The following is a 25,265-nucleotide window of genomic DNA, read 5'->3' as shown; positions in this document are numbered from 1 at the left end:
TTACACACTCGCCGCCACAGAATGTTAACAGCAATGTAATGCCTTTTCTGGCTAATTTTATTCGTCTTACCTCCAACAAAGTGGTCACTACACAAGCGTTGGTATGCCGACGGCTGCCAATCTTTCCTGTTAATGGCCGCTATCCATCTTCTCCGTTGGGATCCGATAAAATGATAATCCTTGCCTTGTTTGTTGATGGTTACTACATCCAGGTGCACAACAATATAGTGGCATGATGGAAGTCTTGCTGAAAATAAACACTTTCTTTGCTGCCGTTCCTCAATGCTGGCTGTGGTAAACTACTGGTAGTACATGTCCAAAATGGCGGCCGCGTTTGTCGTGACGTCACGTGAAAAGGGTCTATAGCCCTTTCCTGACTTGTGAGCAGCCACAATGCGCAGCTGCAGGTCCTCAGTGAGCTCCTTTGTCTTAGCCATGACTGTCCACAAACTAACTGCAGAGAGCTGCTGTTTTTCACCTGTTGAGTTGATTAAAACAGCTGTTCCCAATTAATCAGGGTAATTAGGATGCTTTAGAACAGCTTGGACTATTTGGAATGGTATAGAACTTTGGATTTTACCATAGACTGTGACAGTTTGCAAAGGGTATGAATAATTTTGGACGTGCCACTTTTTGTTCAAATGTAAATAAAAGCTAAGAAATAATTTTTTCCACAATGATGCCTCTTGTACATCGTCTTATTATCTTTTGGGAGAAGCCTGGGTCATTTCCGGTCCGAAAAAAACCTTGCTGGTTGAATAAAAGTAACTTTAAGTCAAAATTTGCCAGGGGTATGAATAATTTCGGGCTTGACTGTATATAATTTTTTAAAAATATTTTTGTTGTTAGATTTATGTACTCTAGTTATTATGGCATGGCACAGACTGATGTGGAACATCATGGTGCAGCTTGTCCCCAGGGTTTGGAGGTCATGTAAAATTGGAATTGACATGTAGATTCATAAAAGAACGCTACAGGCTTAAAATAGCGTTAACGTTCGGCTGAGCCATATGTTGCTTCATCAGTATGTATGGGTTAACCTGAGGTTTCTATCAATATACATGCAATGATTCACACAATTCACACTTCCATTCGAGTCACAACGTTGGGTTCTTGATTTGATTTTCTTGCTGTATTTTTTTTGAAAAAATCTTAAGTGAAGAATATTTTAGTGCCAAAATTTTTTTTTCTGTTGTCAACTTAAATATTCCTTTTGTTAAATAAAAGTTTTTTAATTTTCTTAATAACCAACAATATTTACCCATATTTGTAAATGTTGGAGTTTAGTGAGTGTATAAATAAATAAGTTATTCCACAAAATCGAATTGTATATGAGCTGATAGCCAATAAGGTGCGTAGTGCTGAGTTGGCTATCAGCCCTGTATGATGATATTGAGTGGAACAACTGTCTTATTCTATCCACGTTCACTGGATTTTGAGAAACAACATTTTTATTTATATTTTTTGCAAATTGGATGAATAAAAACTTGACACAAAATGTCTGACAAAATAATTTCTGCTTAGAATGTAAACAAGCCGGCAAAATGACAGTTGCAATTTGTGAAAAATATGATAATTCTTGAAAAATAAAAAAAGATACATTCTTACCATCAAATACTTTTATTCCATAATGTGTTGCTTTTTTGTGGGATTTTTTTTTTTTGGGGGGGGGGGGGGGTTGTTTTCGAGTACAGTTTTTATTTTTATAGATGAAAGTCTTCTGGATTTACCCGGAAATCTGGATATTTGACAAAACACTTGAAAATCTCCGGTTTGGTGAATGGAGAAATATATTTTTCGGATTTTTCGCGTTCCTAGACGCGGCGTAATACTTCGCATCGTCCTTGCATGGGCGCAGTCCTTAAATAGCCCAAACATAGTTCGTTGATTAAAGACAGGTGTTCTTTGTTAATGGTGCACGTGCCGGAGCTCATTAGGCACGCGCACACGCCCAAGGCCCGCCTTCAGGTACACGAGCTAAGGCTTCAGGTGCACGTGCTAAGGCGCGCAGGACTGACACCGTTCTGCGCAAGCGCAGCACAATCGCACGAGAAAGCATGGTCAAGCTGCCAGTGTAGCTGGAGTCTTTTTAGTTGTGAATTACAAGTATTTCCTCTTGTTAATAATTCGCCATGTCAAAACAAGCAAAACTTTCCTCCTTCTTTTGACGTGAAGAGAGGTAAGCAATTTATATATATTTTTTCCCATCAAAGTTGCATTTTGTGGCTTCGAAGCTAAGTTTTAGTGCCGTTTCTAGAGCACATCATCAAGAAAACGTGGAAGAAACAGCAGTAATGGAAGAGCCGGTTTCTAAGCTGCCTAAAACTAGCAATGGTAATTTATTTTTTTGTTACATAATGCACTCAGGCTGCCAGTCAGTGTGTGACACACACACACACCCCTGAAAAATCCTAGGTACACCCCTGATTTACATGAGAAATTTGGTATTCATTGGTGTGTTTTAAATTTACAGACAATACAAACTGATGTAAACAATTGGCTTCAACTCGCATAAATATGAATTGGAAATTTTTAGTTCACTTATGCAAACGCACAACTCTGCTAAAAGATTGATAAACGAGGCTCAATGTCCCCAACATTGAAACCTGAAAGCTTTAGAAACTCTAATGGCCCTTTTCCACTACCCTTTTTCAGCTCACTTCAGCTCGCTTCAGCTCACTTCAGCCCGACACGGCTCGCGTTTCGACTACCGAAGAACAGCACAACTCAGCTCGCTTCAGCCCTGCTCAGCCCCCAAAACTCGCACGGTTTTGGAGTAGGGCTGAAGCGAGCCAAACCGAGCTGAGTGAGGCTGGGGGCGTGAGCAGACACTCCCCTGTGCACTGATTGGTGAGGAGGAGTGTCCTCACATGCCCACACACGCCCCGCGAGCACGCTGGGATCTGTAAACACCGTAAACCCGGAAGAAGGAGAATTACGAATTACGAGAATTCTGAAGCCTTATGCGCCTCGCCTCATCTATACGCTCTTGCCAGTATCTGTTGGCGTTGTCGGTGACAACAAGCCACAGCACCAAGACCAGCAACACTAACGACTCCATGTCCTCCATGTTTATTGTTTACTATCCGGGTCGTGAGACTACCGCTTAAAACAGGGGTACTCAAATAGAAATGATGAGGGGCCACATTTTTTTTTCCATTTACTCAAAGGGCCATTTATTGAGAATGTGTATGATACATGCCATAATAATGTAACGCATTTATTTTAACATTTCCTTGTCATTGAACACAACAGTATTAGGGCCTACCTAAAATAAAAATATATTTTTCATTTGGGCATAAATAACTGAATAAAATAAATAAAACAAATAAATAACTGAATAAAATATTACCCTGTTAATAATCCAAAACAAATACCCTTCAAGCTGCCCATTTTCTGTGCTTTGGTTAACAAACTCAAGAACTAACTCACACTCTCAATATTGCTTAATGGGAGAAATGGCCTCGTGTGTCTTTGGCCAATGTTTGGAACCTTGGTTTGAATGGTGTGATAGCCAGGGAGACACACTGATGTGTATGTTCATTAGTGAGCCGGTTGCGGTATTAGTTTTTGACAATGTTCATGGTGGAGAACGCGGATTCACAACGGTATGTAAAGAACGCAAACCTTTTTGTCCATTCTGGAATTGGAATTGGCGGTTCTCGCTGTCCAGTTTTCTTTTTGGTGCAAACTTCAAGCATGCCATTGTGGCTACGGCCGGCAAACTGACTGTCTGGAGTTTTGCGAGGGCTTAGATTAGCCTTGCTATTTGTTTATCGTTGCCATGGAGGCAATCCTCACATCTCGTCGCAGCGCGAGGGGCGCTCTTTCAAAATAAGAGCGGACAGCGCGATTTAAAAAAAAAACGAATTAAAAAAAAACACACAGAACAGCTCGCGGGCCAGAAATAGACCCCCCGGGGGCCTAAAATGGCCCGGGGGCCGCTATTTGAGTATGGGGGGCTTAAAAGCTCACTGATGTCATTGTTTGCGCCGCCTAACGACATCACCTGACGTCCACCCACTTTCTCTAACTCCACCCAATGTGTCCACCCACTTCCAGCCAGCACGGTTCAGCGCAGTTGTAGTCGAAATGCAACTCCAACAGCCCCACTCAGCTCGACTCATCACGGCACGGCTCAGCCCAACTCAGCCGCGTTGGTAGTGGAAAAGCGGCATAACAGACCTTTTACTTTTTAACAGTACTGTTTTGGGATTTTGCTGAGTTTACCTTCAACTGTCTGATATTTTTTCAAAGTAATGAACTGTGTAGCCAGGAAAATCACCACGTTTTCTAAATGCACTCCTGAAAATTACTCATTAACTCAGGGAATTAAATTTGATATTTTTGACATGTTAATCATTAATGTACATGAAAGAAAAAGGCTTAAAATTCTAACTTGTTTTCGTGAAAATAAGTATTAAAATGCACTAGAATGCAGGGTTTTGCGTGTTGTTATTAATTTTTTCGGGGAACATTGCCCCCCCCGGCAGCACGGTGGTGTAGTGGTTAGCGCTGTCGCCTCACAGCAAGAAGGTCCTGGGTTCGAGCCCCGCGGCCAGCGAGGGCCTTTCTGTGTGGAGTTTGCATGTTCTCCCCGTGTCCGCGTGGGTTTCCTCCGGGTGCTCCGGTTTCCACCACAGTCCAAAGACATGCAGGTTAGGTTAACTGGTGACTCTAAATTGACCGTAGGTGTGAATGTGAGTGTGAATGGTTGTCTGTGTCTATGTGTCAGCCCTGTGATGACCTGGCGACTTGTCCAGGGTGTACCCCGCCTTTCGCCCGTAGTCAGCTGGGATAGGCTCCAGCTTGCCTGCGACCCTGTAGAAGGATAAAGCGGCTAGAGATAATGAGATGAGATGAGACATTGCCCCCCCCCCCCATTTTGACTTTCAAAAGTTCAGGATTTTTTTTCTTTGCTCCACTTTCATCTCTATATTTTGTCCTCCGTTGGTTAAGCAATACGCGCTGCCATTTTGTTTTTCTCTACTCAGAGTATATGAGCTGATAGCCTTGTAGTAGAGTAGCCAATCGGAGTGCACGATTGCTCATATCCAGTGAATGTGGATTGTGTGTGTGTGTGTGTGTGTGTGTGTGTGTGTGTGCAATTAAAATTTATAATTTTATCCACATTCACTGGATCTGAGCAGTCGTGCACTCTGATCCTCGAGGGATTTGATAGAATACGAAGCCTGGATGAATTTTACTTGTATTCTGGCAACTGACAAGACAACATAATTCTGGCAAAATAGGGAGGGAAAGTAATCTCATCGCCCCCTACTGGATGCGTTCCAACCTCTATGACAAAATGAATTAGCCTAGACCCACCCGCCTAGCGGCCAAAAATATTTTTGCCTACGAGTGGGTCTAGCCTCGGACCATATCAACAACACACCCCGGGCATCAAATCGTGCCTGCCAGTCACAACGCAAGGTTTTTGTTTGGATTCTTTGGGCGGGCTTTTGCAGGAGTGACAAAGCTGCGCGACGCTGGAGAAAGCACAACAGGAAAGATGGCTACGGCTATTGAACAGCGCTCGTTTGACACCGCTTTGGAATCAGTTTTAGAAGAATTAGACTTGGAGTTTTCGTTGAAACATGAGCAGGAAGAGGCTCTCCGCTCATTCCTTTTCAAGAAGAATGGTGTCCCTCTCCACATGCTGTTTGTTTACCCTCCCCCACTGCTTTCTGTCGCTCTGACTATGTCACAGTCACTGTTGCGCTGATTGATCAGAGCGTTGGCCTATATGCACAGAGACAGTTTGAAAGACAACGGGTTGTTCCTACCCACACCCTTCGGAAATGTCTACGACCGAGACCAGACTAAATATTCACATTTAGTCTGGCTTACCAGGCTAAAAATTAATGGGAATATCTTTTCAAAAAATTACATTTCGGGTTACACTTCAAAGTTAAGACAATGGCTTCCATATGTTGTGCATGTCGGGCAGCTCTATCGATCCTGGTGATCATACTTTATTTTTTCCACCGATTTGAATTGTTTTGAATGTTTTTTAATAAGCTGATCAAAGACTACACGGACCCAATGTTGCGTATGTGACGTCACCGCAAGTCTGGCGCCTTTCCAAATCTGTAGCGGCTGGCGAGTAGCCTACATCCACATGCCGATTTGTATAGCATGGTTGGCGGAGTATTTCTGTACCAATAAGAAATGCATCCCTCGTGGGGATAACCATTACAGATCAGGGCATGTAGTCAACTGCCGCTATTCACAGGGAGAGCTGTCAGCACTCGTAAGGGCTAAGCCTACTGCTGATGTGATATGAGCGACTCTGACTAGACAGTTTGGTTGTTAGTCCGTTTCTGACAGGTTAGGCGCAATTTCGATCTTTTAAAAGACAGCGAAATTTCACCTTATGCTTTCACAGTTAGTAGATAATCCCAACATACACAACATATTTTTTGGGGGTGTACAAGTTCCACGTCATAACTTCGTGGGATTTTTTTAAAAAAAATCAGGTATGTGGGATTTTCAATAGTATGGCTCTCGGCTTAGGAACGCTACCACTAGGATCGCTGTTTTTCACTTTCCCTCCCTGTAAATGATAAATTTCCGGCAACGATATGATAAACAACTTGAACGTAAACAATAATGAATGGAGATTTGTTTTGCGTGCACACCTCATTTCGTATGCACATGTCCCATGAAACCCAGCTATTATCGAAAATGTTCCTTTTCCTAACAAATGAAAAAAGTTGATTGATAGGCCTTTTCTTAATATAAACTTGTATTACTTTCACTTCTCCTTTCTTTAACTTTCAGCAGTCTGTAAAGAGATCTTTGATTACTTGTTAAATCTGTTGGTACAGTTAATTGAACAACAGCTCTTTCACATTTTAAATCTTTTTTTTTTTTTTCTTGCGCCGTGTTGCTTTGGCCTTGGGTCAAGTCATGTGCATTCCTGCTACTGTACTTGATTGTGCCCTCTGCCTTCGAAACAGCACAGTTACTGCGAGGAAAAACTAAGATTATACAGTCTGATAATAATAACAATTCTTTTTTTTTTTATTTCATCCATTCAAATAGTCATAAATTTGTGTTGCGATTTATCGTTGCACGATATGTCATTATATGCTTATTTGTTAACTCTGTTTTTACTCCGTAGATCTCCAGATGGCCCTGTACGAGCTCTGCTGGCACGTGGTCCACGGCGGTCTCAAGGTTGACGTGGCTGCTAGCCTTCTGGCTGATGTTATGGTGAGTTTCAACACCTTGTTGGAGCAAACTCAGGATTGCATTATTAAAGTTAAGAGCATCTGTTGGGACTTGATGGTCTCTAGTGTGGGGAAATCTGACATTTACTCAGATACAGAAGAGTGCAGACAAACTTGGGGATTTTAGTTTTTTCAGACCAACATATGCTCAGACAAGAAAGTAGTTGCATGCATGATGCTTCTTCAGTCCTTCATTATGGGACTTTGTCCTCATGATGGGACACGTTGTAGCGATGCAATACATCTATTTTTTTTTTTTCCCTGTACCATTTATATTGTCATACGCATTCTAATGTCATGCCCAACCCATGTTTTAATTTGCCAATCACATTGCGACAATGCCATGCCGTGCCATGCCGTAGGTTTGACTCGGCAATCAGGTCTGGCCCCCCCCCCCCCCCCCCCTTATTTTATTTTTTTGGAAATGACGTGATTCCATTTAAAAGGAAGATGGCGTGTGCTGTAATGTGCCTGGCAGCTACTCTTCATGAGTTCCCGTTGCTGTGTGCTTTCACGTTTTCTTTCTAGCAAAAATATCCATAGTCATACCGTATGTTAAAACCAAAGGACTTTTCTACGGTCATCAACAGGAGAAAGGAACCAACAAACCCCTTGTTGTTGAAATGAAGAGGAAAGAAGGTTTACCTGTTTCTCGTCGCTTGTCCACAGCTGGAGAAAACGGGAAGTGTCACTAGCGCTAATTTGACTGTGTGAAGACAGATCCCCTTCTCCAGACTCTTCAAAACTTTGTTCCGGATCGCATATCCTCCTTGTTAAACACCATCAGCCAGTGACAACACCGACAGAAGTGGAAGAGCATGGGGATGACTGGAGCTGTTATTGCGATGAATTTGTGATTGTTTGGGAGAATGTCAGAGTTGTGAATAATGAAACAAAACTGACTGACTTGACTAATCTTTTGGTTATTTTGTTGAAAGGTTTCCTTTTTTGTTTACTTGGGATAAAATCCTGGGAAGAGGTTGCAAACTGGTGAACTACATTGCTGGGTTTGAATAGAGCTGAACTGTAGTGTGGGTATTCTGAACTGTGATTGTGGGTGTTGGACTGACTGGTGGAGAATAATATCTATGAAATGTACACACGACTGATTTTGTGCATTATTTGGGCTATTTTCATTGTGTGATGTGGTGGATGCTGGTAATAATTTAATTCTTGCCTATGATTCAGAGCTAAACATTCTTAAAGGTTCTGTCTTAAAGGTTCAATCACATTCTTAATAGGCTATGGGGATAGATTAGGGATAAAATTAGCTCATATTTCTAGTCGTTCAAATTCTGTAAAGCTGCTTTGCGGCAACGTTTATTGCCGCAAAGCAGGCAATAAAACCTGGCAAATAGACTTGACTTGACTTGATAGGCAGTGGTTGGAGGTGAAACGTAGAATATCAAGTTTGTCTTGAACGACCCAAAAAGCGAATTCAATCTTCCTGGTGTCTAATTTGCACCCTAAAATTGAAGAAAACGGTTAAAATATACTGTTTTGCCCAGTTTCCGAAGGTTTGTTTACATCTCACTTAAGCACACTTTCACCGCCAGGGGACCATAGTCGTGACGTCATTTCAGGCAAACAGACTGGGAGCAGTTCTGTATTTACTTGCGAACCGAGCACAAGTGTGCGGACTTTGGTCATGAGAGGTTGTGTAAAATGTCTGAAAGTGATAGCGATTTTGAAGCAGGAAAACTCCAAATTAAATATCGAGAGGTGAAACCATATACAGTATGTATGAACCTATGACTGTTGCGAAGCAATCAGTGAATGTGGCTCACTGGTTTGACCGTGAGTCGGCCCCGGATTCGGACAGCGACTCGGCCGACTCTGATTGCGGTGACCCCAGGACCTCAACGAGACTTGCGCCCAAACGATTTATCCTGGTAGTTATGATAAATTCTTACTTTTGTCGTAATAATGATAAATAAGAACCCTTTTGAAGAATAATTAAACCGCCCTCCCTAGTGGATATAGGTAACGATTACTTGACAGCGCGCCGGTAGGCCACATTAGCCTGCCATCCACGGCATTATACTATTTATAGTCTACTCTGAGCGAGGAAATATCCCTTTTGTCTCACTTCCACAATGATTGTACAGGTTCCCTCAGGATTCTTGACTTGTCAGTTGCAAGCAAAAGTAAAAATGTTTACCTCCAATCTTCTCCTTTTTGCTTGAGCATTGCTGGTCCGTTTCTTCTTTGACTGCTTGATTTTGTTTCATGCGCACAATCCACTCTCTCCACCTCTTCTCCTCTTCCGGAAAAAGCCAACCCTCTGGCTTCACGTGCACAATCCACTCGCTCTGCCTCTTCTCCTTTTTCGGAAAAAGCCAACCCTCTCGCTCCGCCTCTTCTCCTTTTTCGGAAAAAGCCAACCCTCTCGCTCCACCTCTTCTCCTTTTTCGGAAAAAGCCAACCCTCTCGCTCCGCCTCTTCTCCTTTTTCGGAAAAAGCCAACCCTCTCGCTCCGCCTCTCCTCCTTTTTCGGAAAAAGCCAACCCTCTCGCTCCGCCTCTCCTCCTTTTTCGGAAAAAGCCAACCCTCTCGCTCCGCCTCTCCTCCTTTTTCGGAAAAAGCCAACCCTCTCGCTCCGCCTCTTCTCCTTTTTCGGAAAAAGCCAATCCTCTCGTTCCGCCTCTTCTCCTCTCTCAGAAAAAGGTATAAACTTCTTCCTGAACCGGTCCCGTTGTTCGAGTTCACTGCACAACAATGAGGCATGTGTTGTTTTTTTTTTTTTGGAAATTCCCGAACGCACATCTGCAATCAAGCCGAACGGCAATGAAAATACACGGAAGTGGACTCAACTCAAGCGGTTTGTTTGTCTTAAATGACGTCATGCACCGAGTGGTCACGAAAATAGCTGAACAGAAATTCGCCATGATCCGCGCTAACTTATTTTAATTATTACTTATTAACAATACTTCTTGGAACCAGAAGAAAATTACAGAGGGTTTTTTAACAAAGTTTCAAATGTGCATAAAATTAAAACCATTGCCTATGAGCTTTAAGTGTCTCCAAGATTAAAAGTATACTATAATAGTTAACCATTGAATTTAAGAGTCCATGTGATACTTGAAGATGATACATGTGTTCTTGTGCATTTCTCTTTTTTTTTTTTTTTCTTTTTTTTCTTCTTTTGACTTAACCTGCATGCTCCTTGACAAATTTGGCAGTGTTCTACTGCCTGGCACCCCAGCTTATTAGTAGATAAGAGTTGCAAAAATGGCACCCCAGATGGGACACTTCAACACAGTGGTTAACCTGTGAAAATCTATTTAAGACTTGAAGAAGGAAACCGTATTCTTACAAAGATCACCACACAGCATGGTTTCAGTCTTGGTGAATGTTCCAGCTACCCCCAATTTGAGAAATGAAGGACCTCTTGAACCTGTAACTGCACCTACCACTTACCACTGACTTTATACAGTGGCATGCAAAAGTTTGGGCACCCTTACTGAAAATGTCTGTTACTGTGAATAGTTAAGTGAGCAGAAGATGAACTGATCACCAAAAGGCATAAAGGTAAAGACATTTCTTTTCAGCAGTTTCTGCAAGATTTGTGTATTATTTTTGTTTTGTACAATTGGAGAGTGCAAAAAGAAAAGGAACACCATGTGAAAGTTTGGGCACCCCAATACATTTGAGGTCTCAGGTAACTTTTACCAAGGTTCCAGACCTTAATTAGCTTATTGAGCTGTGGCTTGTTCAAATTCTTCATTAGGAAAGGTCAGATGATGCAGATTTGAAAGCTGTATAAATTCTCTGACTCCTCAAACTTGTCCCTAAAATCAACAGCCATGGGCTCCTCTAAGCAACTCCCTCACATTCTGAACAATAAAATAATTGAAGCTCACAGAGCAGGAGAAGGCTACAAGAATGTAGCAAAGTATTTTCAGGTAGCTGTTTCCTCAGATTGTAATGTTATTAAGAAATGGCAGTTAACAGGAACAGTGAGGTCTGGAAGGTGAAGAAAACGTTCTGAAAGAACTGCTCATTGGATTGCTAGAAAGGCAAATAAAAAACCCTGTTTGACTGCAGAAGACCTTCAGAAAGCTTTAGCAGACCCTGGAGTGGTGGTGCACTGTTCTAATATGCAGCGACACCTGAACAAATATGACCTTCATGGAAGAGTCATCAGAAGAAAACCATTCCTGCGTCCTAGCCACAAAATTCAGTGTCTGAAGTTTGCAAATGAACATCTAAATAAGCCTGATGCATTTTGGAAACAAGTCCTGTGGACTGATGAAATCAAAAATCACTTGGGATGAAATCACTTTTTGGCCACAATGTGCAAAGGTATGTTTGGAGAAAAAAAGGGTGCCAAATTCCAGGAAAAGAACACCTCTCCAACTCTGAAGCATGGGTGTGGATTGATCCTGCTTTGGGGTTGTGTTGCAGCCAGTGGCACAGGGCACATTTCATTGGTCGAGGGAAGCATGGATTCGAATAAATACCAGCAAATTCTGGAAGCAAACATCACACCATCTGTAAAAAAGTTGAAGTTAAAAAGAGGATGGGTCCTACAATAAGATGATGATCCAAAACATACCTCAAAATCTACAATGGAATACCTCAAGAGGCACTAGCTGAAGGTTTTGCCATGGCCCTCACAGTCCCCTGACCTAAACATCATTGAAAATTTGTGGATAGATCTCAAAAGAGCAGTGCATGCAAGACAGCCCAAGAAACTTGTAGACCTGGAAGCCTTTTGCAAGGACGAATGTGTGAAAATCCCCCAGGTAAGAACTGAAGGATTATCAGCTGGCTACAAAAAGTGTTTACAAGCTGTGATACTTGTCAAAGGGGGTGTTACTAGGTACTAACCATGCAGGGTGCCCAAACTTTTGCTTCGGGCCCTTTTGTTTTTGTCATTTTTAAAATGTAAAAGATGAAAATAAATTGCTTTTGCTTAAAATATAAAGGGAATGAGTCATCTTTAACTTTGTCTTTTAGAGATCATTTCATCTTCAACTTGCTTAACTGTTCACAGTAACAGCAATTTTGACTAGGTGTGCCCAAACTTCTGCATACCACTGTGTGTGTAATATATATGTATACAGTGAGAGTAAAAAGTATTTGATCCCTTGCTGATTTTGTTGGTTTGCCCACTAATAAAGACATGATCATTCTATACTTTTAATGGTAGATGTATTCTAACATGGAGAGACAGAATATCAAAACGAAAATCCAGAAAATAACTTTTTAAAGAATATATTTTAATTGATTTGTATTTCATTGAGGGAAATAAGTATTTGATCCCTCTAGCCAAAAGCACTTAATACTTGGTGGCAAAGCCTTTGCTTGCAAGCACAGCGGACAGACGTTTGTTGTAGTTAACCACAAGGTTAGCACACATATCAGGGGGAATTTTGGCCCACTCTTCTTTGCAGATCCTCTCTAAATCATTAAGGTTGGTGGGCTGTCGCTTGGCGACTCGGACTTTCAGCTCCCTCCATAGATTTTCGATTGGATTGAGGTCCGGAGACTGGCTGGGCCACTCCATGACCTTAATGTAGTTCTTCTTGAGCCACTCCTTTGTTGCCTTTGCTGTATGCTTCGGGTCGTTGTCATGGTGGAAGACCCAACCACGGCCCATTTTCAACTTCCTGGCAGAGGGGAGGAGGTTGTCCCTCAAGGACTGCACGGTACATGGCTCCATCCATCTTCCCACTGATGCGGTGAAGTAGCCCTGTGCCCTTGGCAGAGAAACACCCCCAAAACATAATGCTTCCACCTCCATGCTTGACAGTGGGCACAGTGTTCCTGGGGTCATAGGCAGCATTTTTCTTCCTCCACACATGACGAGTAGAGTTTAGGCTAAACAGTTCAATTTTGGTCTCGTCTGACCACAGAACCTTCTCCCAATCACTTTGTACATCTTTGAGGTGATCATTGGCATACTTTAGGCGGGCCTCCACATGTGCCTTCTTAAGCAGGGGTACCTTTTGGGCACTGCAGGATTTTAATCCATTGCGGCGCAAAGTGTTGCCAATTGTTTTCCTGGTGACTGTGGTCCCAGCTGCCTTGAGGTCATTCACTAACTCCTGCTGTGTGGTTGCAGGCCGATTTCTCACAGTTCTCATGATCGTTGCCACCCCACGAGGTGAAATCTTCTGTGGAGCACCAGACCGAGGTCTATTGATGGTCACGTTATACTCCTTAAATTTTCTCACAATTGCACCAATGGTTGTTACTTTAATACCCAGCATCTTGCTAATGTTTTTGTAGCCCATTCCAGATTTGTGCAGGTCAACAATCCTGTCTCTGAGGTCCTGAGAGAGTTCTTTGGTCTTACCCATGTTGGAGAGTTTGGAATCTGTCTGATTGTCTGATTCTGTGAACAGGTGTCTTTCATACAGGTGATTAGTTAGAACAGGTGTCTTCAATTCAGGTAACAGGTTGATTGGGAGTGTCTAACTGGTCTGTGAAAGCCAGAACTCCTAATGCATACTAGGGGATGAAATACAAATCAATTAATATATATTCTTTGAAGTTATTTTCTGGATTTTCTTTTTGATACTCTGTCTCTCCATGTTAGAATACATTTACCATTAAAAGTATAGAATGATCATGTCTTTGTTGGTGGGCAAACCAACAAAATCAGCAAGGGATCAAATACTTTTTACTCTCACTGTATATATACAGTGGTGCTTGAAAGTTTGTGAATCCTTGAGAAATTTCTATATTTCTGCATAAATATGACCTAAAACAACATCAGATTTTCACACAAGTCCTAAAAGTAGATTAAGAGAACACAGTTAAAAAAAAAATTAGACAAAAATATTACACTTGGTCATTTATTTATTGAGGAAAATGATCCAATATTACATTATCTGCGAGTGGCAAAAGTATGTGAACCTCTAGGATTAGCAGTTAATTTGAAGGTGAAATTAGAGTCAGGTGTTTTCAATCAATGGGATGACAATCAGGTGTGAGCGGGCACCCTGTTTTATTTAAAGAACAGGGATCTATCAAAGTCTGATCTTCACAACACGTTTGTGGAAGTGTATCATGGCACGAACAAAGGAGATTTCTGAGGACCTCAGAAAAAGCATTGTTGATGCTCATCAGGCTGGAAAAGGTTACAAAACCATCTCTAAAGAGTTTGGACTCCACCAATCCACTGTCAGACAGATTGTGTACAAATAGAGGAAATTCAAGACCATTGTTACCCTCTCCAGGAGTGGTTGACCAACAAAGATCACTCCAAGAGCAAAGTGTATAATAGTTGGCAAGGTCGCAAAGGACCCCAGGGTAACTTCTAAGCACCTGAAGGCCTCTCTTACATTGACTGATGTTAATGTTCATGAGTCCACCATCAGGAGAACACTGAACAACAATGGTGTGCATGGCAGGGTTGCAAGGAGAAAGCCACTGCTCTCCAAAAAGAACATTGCTGCTCATCTGCAGTTTGCTAAAGATCACATGGACAAGCCAGAAGGCTATTGGAAAAATGTTTTGTGGATGGATGAAACCAAAATACAACTTTTTGGTTTAAATGAGAAGTGTTATGTTTGGAGAAAGGAAAACACTGCATTCCAGCATAAGAACCTTATCCCATCTGTGAAACATGGTGGTGGTAGTATCATGGTTTGGGCATGTTTTGCTGCATCTGGGCCAGGACGGCTTGTCATCATTGATGGAACAATGAATTCTGAATTATACCAGCGAATTCTAAAGGAAAATGTCAGGACATCTGTCCATGAACTGAATCTCAAGAGAAGGTGGGTCATGCAGCAAGACGGTGACCCTAAGCACACAAGTCGTTCTACCAAAGAATGGTTAAAGAAGAATAAAGCTAATGTTTTGGAATGGCCAAGTCAAAGTGCTGACCTTAATCCAATCGAAATGTTGTGGAAGGACCTGAAGCGAGCAGTTCATGTGAGGAAACCCACCAACATCCCAGAGTTGAAGCCGTTCTGTATGGAGGAATGGGCTAAAATTCCTCCAAGCCAGTGTGCAGGACTGATCAACAGTTACCGGAAATGCTTAGTTGCAGTTATTGCTGCACAAGGGGCTCACACCAGATACTGAAAGCAAAGGTTCACATACTTCTGCCACTCACAGATATGTAATATTGAATCATTTTCCTCAATAAATAAATGACCAAGTAAAATATTTTGGTCTCATTTATTTAACTGGGTTCTCTTTATCTACTTTTAGGACTTGTGTGAAAATCTGATTATGTTTTAGGTCATATTTAAGCAGAAATATAGAAAATTCTAAAGGGTTCACAAACTTTCAAGCACCACTGTACGTAAATACACACGTATGTGTGTATATATACACACACATTTTATATATCATATATATATAAATACACACACACACACACATATATATATATATATATATATATATATATATATATATATGATATATAAAATGTGTGTATATATACATACGTGTGTATGTACGTACAGTGGTGCTTGAAAGTTTGTGAACCCTTTAGAATTTTCTATATTTCTGCTTAAATATGACCTAAAACATAATCAGATTTTCACACAAGTCCTAAAAGTAGATAAAGAGAACCCAGTTAAATAAATGAGACCAAAATATTTTACTTGGTCATTTATTTATTGAGGAAAATGATTCAATATTACATATCTGTGAGTGGCAGAAGTATGTGAACCTTTGCTTTCAGTATCTGGTGTGAGCCCCTTGTGCAGCAATAACTGCAGCTAAACATTTCTGGTAACTGTTGATCAGTCCTGCACACTGGCTTGGAGGAATTTTAGCCCATTCCTCCATACAGAACAGCTTCAACTCTGGGATGTTGGTGGGTTTCCTCACATGAACTGCTTGCTTCAGGTCTTTCCACAACATTTCAGTTGGATTAAGGTCAGGACTTTGACTTGGCCATGTCAGAACATTAACTTTACTCTTCTTTAACCATTCTTTGGTGGAATGACTTGTGTGTTTAGGGTCGTTGTCTTGCTGCATGACCCACCTTCTTTTGAGATTCAGTTCATGGACAGATGTCCTGACATTTTCCTTTAGAATTCGCTGGTATAATTCAGAATTCATTGTTCCATTCATGATGCAAGCCGTCCTGGCCCAGATGCAGCAAAACAGGCCCAAACCATGATGCTACCACCACCATGTTTCACAGATGGGATAAGGTTCTTATGCTGGAATGCAGTGTTTTCCTTTCTCCAAACAACACTTCTCATTTAAAGCAGAAAGTTCTCTTTTGGTCTCATCCGTCCACAAAACATTTTTCCAATAGCCTTCTGGCTTATCCATGTTATATTTAGCAAACTGCAGGTGAGCAGCAATGTTCTTTTTGGAGAGCAGTGGCTTTCTCCTTGCAACCCTGCCATGCACACCATTTGTGGTTCAGTGTTCTCCTGATGGTGGACTCATGAACATTAACATTAGCCAATGTGAGAGAGGCCTTCAGTTGCTTAGAAGTTACCCTGGGGTCCTTTGTGACCTAGCCGACTATTACACGCCTTGCTCTTGGAGTGACCTTTGTTGGTCGACCACTCCTGGGAGGGTAATAATGGTCTTGAATTTCCTCCATTTGTACACAGTCTGTCTGACTGTGGATTGGTGGAGTCCAAACTCTTTAGAGATGGTTTTGTAGTCTTTTCCAGCCTGATGAGCATCAATAACGCTTTTTCTGAGGTCCTCAGAAATCTCCGTTGTTCATGCCATGATGCACTTCCACAAACATTTGTTAAGATCAGACTTTGATAGATCCCTGTTCTTTAAATAAAACAGGGTGCCCACTCACACCTGATTGTCATCCCATTGATTGAAAATACCTGACTCTAATTTCACCTTCAAATGAACTGCTAATCCTAGAGGTTCACATACTTCTGCCACTTGGATCCTTTTCCTCAATAAATAAATAACCAAGTATAATATTTTTGTTTCATTTGTTTAACTGGGTTCTCTTTATCGACTTTTAGTACATCTGATGATGTTTTAGGTCATATTTATGCAGAAATATAGAAAATTCTAAAGGGTTCACAAACTTTCAAGCACAACTGTATGTATGTATGTATGTATGACAATATATTTTAATTGTAGTTTTCTCTGAAGGCATCTGATATAATAAATGCATTGCAATGTAATATTACGTGCCTACAACTCCCATGAGCACCTGCATAAACATCCTGACACATGTTAGAATTGTTTTGAACGTTCATTACCGGGTCAGATAAAATCAGTGATACGGTAACCTGCGGTTAGTGAACGAAGCAACAAAGTTGCTGACGACTGACAAGCGCACTATGTGGTGGTATATAGCTGGAGTTTCAAACCTTGCTGCTCAGGAAAAAAGGGGCAGAGATGAACAGGGCCGGAGCAGCATTTTAAAATCGCCGAGGTCCGTGATGCGCAAAGCGCGTGCCGAAAAATGTTCGCCATATTTAAATGAGAGGGGTGAATTACATGCCACACGAGAGCTATTCCTGAAATTACTTTTAATGGTGTTTGAACTGAATATCATCAGTTTTGAAAACAAAAATCATGTATGTGGCAAGAGTAAGAATAATTTGTGACACTTCACCGAATCCAGGGACGCATGTCGGCTGAAACGAATCCGAGATAATCGCAAAAGAAGCATTTTTTTTCGAAATTTGTGATTTTCGTTTTTTTCCATCATGTGCAAGTTGAGATCTTGAAGAATGCAATCAGTATTTCAGATAATAGATTGTTTTGTTGGAAAAGCATACATTTTTTTGTTGCAAATTGTCTCGTTTTTGTCAGGACTGTAGCCTGCTGGGGGGTGTGGGTAAATTACCATATGGGCAATTCACATGATGATTTAAGTCTTTTTTTTTTCGCGAATCAGCTGTATGATACAAGCTGAGCTCATGGCTACTTAAGCTGCATACAGGCATGTAATTTCACTATGGGATGAGCAAGCTAAACAGAGCGCAGAGGAGCTGAAACACCGCGAAGCAAACAGACGCATGGTATTTACATCGGAGATAACCATTTCTAGCAAAAAAAGCACAACCAAAAGGAAGTGTTCTAGGACTACATTCCATCGGAGGCATTGGTGTGTGCAAGGCGACGTTTCTCTTTCTGATGGGGTAAGTTTATTAATCTAAGGCTGTGTGGTTATTTTTGCATGTAACGGAGAGTGTTGTGGTTTGGTTACATGAAACTAGCATTGTGTTAGTTGTGTTATCATCGTGCTATCTTTCTTACGGTGTGAGTAATTTTTCAACCACAAAATATTAAAGTATACTTTAGGACTTATTTTTGTACTTCATAATTGTTTTGGGCATACTTTGCATGGAAGGAAAATTGACGTGGTGATCTTTGTTTACATGAAAGTAGCATCATAGGGGGTAGTCATGCAAATGAGCACCATTATGTGCCCGCCCTGCACCCGGAGTAGCTGAGATGGAAAACTTTGAGGGCGATTTTCTCCCTTTTCTGTTTTAAGAGGTATGCACTTTCAAAAGGCCACACATTCTTCAAATATTGTCAGATCTCCACATGGAAGGCATCATTGGAAAGCTTAGAAACTGTACTTTCTGAATCTGTCAATAACTCAAAACGCCCCCGGGCCGACATTTGTCCCTGGGTAACATTATCTGACATATTGAAGCTTGTTTAATGGTTTGATCTGGCCCAAGCAATGAGGACAAAAGATACCCTAACCATGTAGCCTATGGAACTAAGATACATTAACAATCTGGCATCCTTTACACCTACACAAAAAAAAATTCTGGGAAAAAATAACAGTATATACCCACCATGTTTTAGGCAAAGTTATCCAAGGCAAACATAAGTTGAAACTTTCCACTCTATTGCTTTGGCTTATCGAATGATTTATTTTTAAAGTCACAAACAAGGCAGGCTACAACTGCTCTGCTTCGAAAATGTAAATTTAACAGCATGATGAAAGTGCGCTGATGGTTACCATGGAAACCCCGTGTCTGCTGCACTGCGTTCCTCTGCCGAGTCGCGTGCTCATTCGTTTTTGTGTTCTTGGTCTCAGAGCCGTGCGCAAAACACACACAGAAGACAGAATCAGTGTTTAACATAATTAACAATACACTTTTTACAGAGATGTTTTAATGTTATTCTTTATTTTTTTTTATCCAGTTGAATATTTAGCATACAAATGTATTTTCAGCTCTTAAAAATGACCGAGGTCCGGACCGCGGGGGCCTCATAGTTGGCTACGGCCATGGAGATGAACAAGACACTCATAGGAAGATAAGACAGTTCAATGACAAATGGAAGTTCGGGCAAGATTGGCTAGTTCAGAGCAATCTGCGCGGGACAGAATTTTCAGTCCCGCTCCCGCATTGTGCAGTCCCGCTCCCGCAAAGAATTATGATTTTCAGTCCCGCTCCCGCCCGCGCCTGCCATATTTTGTCCCGCTCCCGCCCGCAAATCCCGCATGATGCAGACATTCGCGTTATTTCTCACGAAAGCTCTTGTTATTGGCTTGGGGAATTAAACATGCTGAGCTTAGCTGAGCTCTCCACTGACCGATCCTTCACCTAGCACACGTAGCGAGGGTGTGCGTTGCCAGGCGGCATGCGCAGCTGAGGCTTTACAGAGATACCCAACACACCTACCAAAATCTACAGTGGATATTAAGAATATTGTACGTTGCACATAGCTTATATGTCACTCCTCACATTTACATTCTAGGAAATACAAGTAGGCCTATAAGAAATTAATATAATTTAAAGACACAGCGTGATGGTGCCCTGCCCCCTACTTACATGGCGATTCAGGCCTGATGTACCTGATTTATGGCCATTGTATGTCAGAACCTTTTGGCACTTATCACAACAAGCAAAGGGCAGCTGATTTCCCTCTGCGTCGTACACGAGTGAGAACGACTTCCAAATGTCTGATTTCAGGACTCTTGACTTTTTAACAGTAAATGTACCTCTTTTTAAAGCAGCACTTACTTCTGAAGCACTGTGACCTTCACTAGAGGAGCTCTGCTCTTCTGCCATGATCGGAGATCTCAAACGTGGAAGAGCGGAAAGGAATCGGAAACGTACACGAGATTAGACCACATCCGCAAATTTAGGCATCTTAAAATGTTTTTATTAATGCCAAATAAAATATCCAACACAAATTATATATGATAGACATAAATTAATAATTTATACATTTTATTTTCAACACGTTTTTAGTTAGCGGGACTGCAGCTTATCACCTCTCCCGCATTGTGCACTCCCGCCCACGCCCGCAATGAGCTTTCAAAATTTGTCCCGCGCTGCACTGCTTTGCGTCGAGTCCCGCAGGAGTGCAGGGCTCTAACACACACTATTAATAGATAATACATAATAATACTTGATAATACACAATACTTGCATATCAAAACATCAAATGTTTTTCAGTGATAAATGTTTTGAATTGGACTTTTGATATTAGAATCAGTTCAGTTGTACTGAATGTTTATTTTTCATATTATACGATATTTCATATTGTAAGGGGCTTGAATTTGAGTTCAATAAACAGAATACTCTTTATATTTTTGTCTGAATTGGTTGCATGCTTTCATATAGGGAGCTACCTTAACAGCACTGAATACTTGAGTGCTTCTGTAGAGATACATTATACGCTGCCATTCATAATTAAGTCTAGATCTTCCGAACTTGAACGTATCATGGTGAAGAATAAACTGCGATTTCCTGGCAACAAAATTGTGGCTAGTGAAAAGGCTGAATGCCTAGTGACTCGGGAAAACCACTAGCCACAGTGGCCGGTGAGCATAAAAGTTAATGTAAAGCCCTGTAATGTCCATACATTATGGCTGTGAAACCACTACAGCTTGCACCAATTACAGTGTACTGAATCTGCATGTCTTTGAACTGTGGGGGAAACCGGAGCACCTGGAGGAAACCCACGCAGACACGGGGAGAACATGCAAACTCTACACAGAAAGGCCCCTGTCAGCCGCGAGATTCGAACCTGGAACCTTCTTCCTGTGATAACTACTACACCTCTGGATATGGATCTCACAGGAAATCTTGCCTCCACCAATATCACCAACCGTATCTATTCCTCACTCTGCTCCAACAATGCCAGGAAATGCGGTTCCTTCTCGTCCTCATGATGTTGATGTGGAGGATAATCAAGTGGACAACCTCACAGTGAACAACAGACTGAATCAGTTACAGGAAGTTATGAGGAGACAAAATCCAAGTTTGCCGGAGCTTTATTGCAACAGGAAAAAGTGTTTCCAGACACAATTTAGTGTCTTTTTCAGCATGCTACTACGACCGCTGCTCAAAAACAAGATGAACTAAAACAGCTAATAACAAGGTAGTGTAACAGATGGTGTCAGAAGTGGGATGGCTTGCCGGGAGGCCATCGGAGGTGTACCCTGTGTGTGAGCTGTACGAAGGGATCCCCCAGGATAGGTGACCCCTGTGTGAGGGACCCCTGAGAGGAGTGTGTGGAGCACCCTGGCATGGGAGAAGTACGGCTGGGGAATGCGTGAGGGATGCCTGCGTACGTGAAGCTCACGGGTGTGCCTCCTGAAGGGGGGGGCAGTGTGAAGGAGTGCCTGTCGCTACAGTTGAGTATCTGCTCTGACTGCCATACCAATGTCTCTTTGGTGTTGTGGTCAGGGTGCAGGTTTGGCATCTTGTAGACCTGGGTTCAAGGCAGGATAAGGTAACTGTTCTCTCGCTTTGCTACAATGTGAAAGGATATTCCTTTCACATGTCATATAACTATGACACATGAAAGGAATATCCATGCACTTTTTTTTTTTTTGAAATTCAGATGTACAGTGCCTTGCAAAAGTATTCATCCCTTTTGGTATTTGTCCTGTTTTTGTTGCATGACGAGCTGGAATTAAAATGCATTTTTGGAGGGCTAGCACCATTTGATTTACACAACATGCCTACCACTTTAAAGGGGCACTTTAATTTATTTTTTAAATTGTGACATAAACAATAAGATGAAAAATCAGAAATCTGGAGTGTGTATAAGTATTCCCCCACCCCCAATTGTAATTTTGCTACAATTACAGCTGCGAGTCTCTTGGGGTAGGTCTGTATTAGCTTTGCACATCTAGCCATTGGGATTTTTGCCCATTCCTCAAGGCAAAACTGTTCCAACGCCAAGTTAGATGGGTTGCGTTGGTGTCCAGCAATCTTCAAGTTATGCCGCAGATTCTCAATTGGATTGAGGTCTGGGATTTAACTAGGCCATTCCAAGACATTTTAATGTTTCCCTTTAAATTAGAATTACTTTATTAATCCCTGGAGCGAAATTCAAATTTGCTACCAAGCTCCTGAATCAGACAAGTAGTAAACATGTCAAAAAACGGAAGATAAAATTGTCTGAAAAAAAGAATAAATAAAATACATTTAAATAAGTTCAATAACTTAAGTAAAAGCATAATGAAGTGATTCTATATACAGTGATTCCTATATACATATATTGCACCTGAGTTAAGGATACAGCATACATGGTAAAACTAATCCAGTGCATTTTTCGCGATATGTTTAGGGTCATTGTCCTGCTAGACCGTGAACCTTTGTCCCAATCTCAAACCTCTGGCTGACTTAGTGCCATCCATCGTTCCTTCAGTCCTGACCAGCTTTCCTGTCCCTGCAGATGAAAAATATCCCCACAGCATGATGCTGCCACCACCATGCTTCATTGTAGGGATGGTGTTCTCAGGGTGTTGGGTTTGCGCCACACATGGCATTTCCCATGATGGCCATGGAGTTCAATTTTAGTCTCATTTGACCAGAGAATCATCTTCCATGTGTTTGGGGAGTCTGCCACATGCTGTTGGGCAAACTCCAAATGTGTTTTCTTCAGCAATGGCTTTTTTCTGGCCACTCTTCCATAAACCCCCACTCTGTGGAATGTCTGGCTGAAAGTGGTCCTGTGGACAGACACTCCCATCTCCACTGTGGATCTTTGCAGCTCCCTCAGCGTTATCGTTGGTGTCTTTGTTGCATCTTTGATTAATGCCCCCCTTGCCCAGTCTGTGAGTTTTGGTCGGTGGCCTTCTCTTGTCAGGTTTGTAGTGGTGCCATGTTCTTTCCATTTTGCTATAATGGATTTAATGGTGCTCTGTGGGATATTCAAAGTTTGGGATATTTTTTCTGACCCAGCCCTGATCTATACTGGTCCATAACTTTGTCTCTGACCTGTTTGGCATGCTCCATGGTTTTCATGTTGCTTGCTTAGTAGTGTAACAGAGTCAGAGTCCTTCCAGAACAGGTTGATTTATACAGACATCATGTTACAGATCATGTGACACTTTGCACACAGGTGGATCTTAATCAACTAATTATGTGACTTATGAAGTGAATTGGTTGGACCAGCTCTTATTTAGGGGTTTCATACGAAAGGGGGTGAATACCTGTGCACACTCCAGATTTGTTTTTTCATCTTACTGTTTGTCACAATAAAAAAAACAATACGTACCTTTAAAGTGGTAGGCATGTTGTGTAAATCAAATGGTGCTAACCTCCCAAAAATCCATTTTAATTCCAGCTTGTAATGCGACACAACAGGACAAACACAAAGGGGGATGAATACTTTTGCAAGGCATTGTATAGGGAAACAATATATAGTAAAACAATATTGAAATATTTCTGGTCTTTAGTTTTGTACAGCATTTCTTGGTCTCTGCTGTTTACTGGTTTTTTCCAAGTTGCAGGACTGTGGTTGTATTTGTTTTGTTGCAGCACCGTTTTTCCAGTCATAGGCTTCCTGATAAAGTAAATTGTGGAAGTGTTGAGAAAGTTAAGCCAAGTGCTCAACGACATGACTTTGAAAGCCTCTTTGATCCGCTTGCACTCGAGATGCCCAACGTGAGAGATCCCCAACAAAGCACACCTGATTCCCAAAGCCAAACCCAAATATAATTTTTCACAAAAATAAACATTAGCTGTTTGTCCAGAAACAAGTCAAAAGAAAGATAAAAGAAAAATGTGGAGGAAGCATGGCTTGTGGAGACGCAGGCAGCAAAGACTGTCTGTTCTGCAAAGAGAACCGGAGGGAACGGTTTTCTTCCTCATGTCGTCTGTCAGATTTTCCTCTCTGGTGTTGTGTTCAACTTGCTTATTCAGGAACTAAATATACAACGCTGATTCCCAAAAATCTGGGATGCTGTGTAAAACATGGAAAAAAATAAAAAGAATGCCATGATGTCCAAATCCTTTTTACATGACATTCCACGAATGGCATTTAGCAGATGCTGTTATCCAGACTGACATACAGCATACCCAGAGTAGCCTGGGGAGCAGCTGGGGGTTTCATGCCCTGCTCAAGGGCACTTCAGTCATTCCTGCTTATCCAGGGAATTGAACTAATGACCTTTTGGTCCCAAAACTGTTTATCGAACCATTAGGCCATGGCTCCTTTTCAACCTATATTCAGTTGACTAAAATACAAAGTATTAAATGGTCAAACTGAAACTTTTTTTTTTTGGTAAATATACATTTCTTCTGAATTTGATGCCTGCAGCACATTCCAGGAAAGTTGGCTCAGGGGTGTGTTTTGGGAAAAAGGAGCCATGGCCTAATGGTGTTACATCACCATTTCTTTTAACAGCACTTGGTAAGTGTTTGGGAACTGAGAAGACTTGTTGATATTTTGAATGTGAAATTCTTTCCCATTCTTGCTTGATATACAACTTCATTTGCTCAACAGTCAGGGGTCTATATTTTGCACTTCATAACACACCACACATTTTCAATGGGAGGGCATTCAAGGCTCACCCATGGTTTTTAAAGGGTGAAGAACCACCAGCATGCCATTTCTGTAAGACATCTTTGACAATTGAGTACATTTTAATTTACTGGTCTGGTCTAAATGCCACAAGGTAATGTTTTACTCTCACAGTACTTTGGATGATGTTTTTAAGAAGGTACCACCACAAAGTTTGAGAATTTCTGTCACATGCATTGTTTTTTAAGTATCTCATATTTAGTTATTTGGATATTTGTTTTAATTATTTAAAAAGTAACTATAATGCTTTTTTAGAAATGCTCTTGCCCTGATAGAGCTTCAGATGCTGACATGACAAAAAAAAAAAAATCGCTCACCCTT

The 25,265-nt window shown here is 41.4% G+C and overlaps 1 protein-coding gene across 2 annotated transcripts in view; it reads left to right on the top strand.

The window, feature by feature from the left end:
- thoc2 (THO complex 2) overlaps positions 1–25,265 on the top strand; it is a 209,330-nt gene that overhangs the window by 32,664 nt on the left and 151,401 nt on the right. For both annotated transcript variants that reach the window (XM_060927494.1, XM_060927493.1), the window contains exon 3: positions 7,127–7,218. In XM_060927494.1, coding sequence (XP_060783477.1) covers positions 7,127–7,218 — 92 coding nt within the window. The remainder of the gene's footprint in view (positions 1–7,126; positions 7,219–25,265) is intronic.

This window comes from Neoarius graeffei, chromosome 8 (assembly GCF_027579695.1).
Source record: "Neoarius graeffei isolate fNeoGra1 chromosome 8, fNeoGra1.pri, whole genome shotgun sequence".
Lineage (NCBI taxonomy): Eukaryota > Metazoa > Chordata > Actinopteri > Siluriformes > Ariidae > Neoarius > Neoarius graeffei.
Note: the sequence above shows the minus strand (reverse complement) of the source record. Positions and strands in the feature narration are given on the sequence as shown.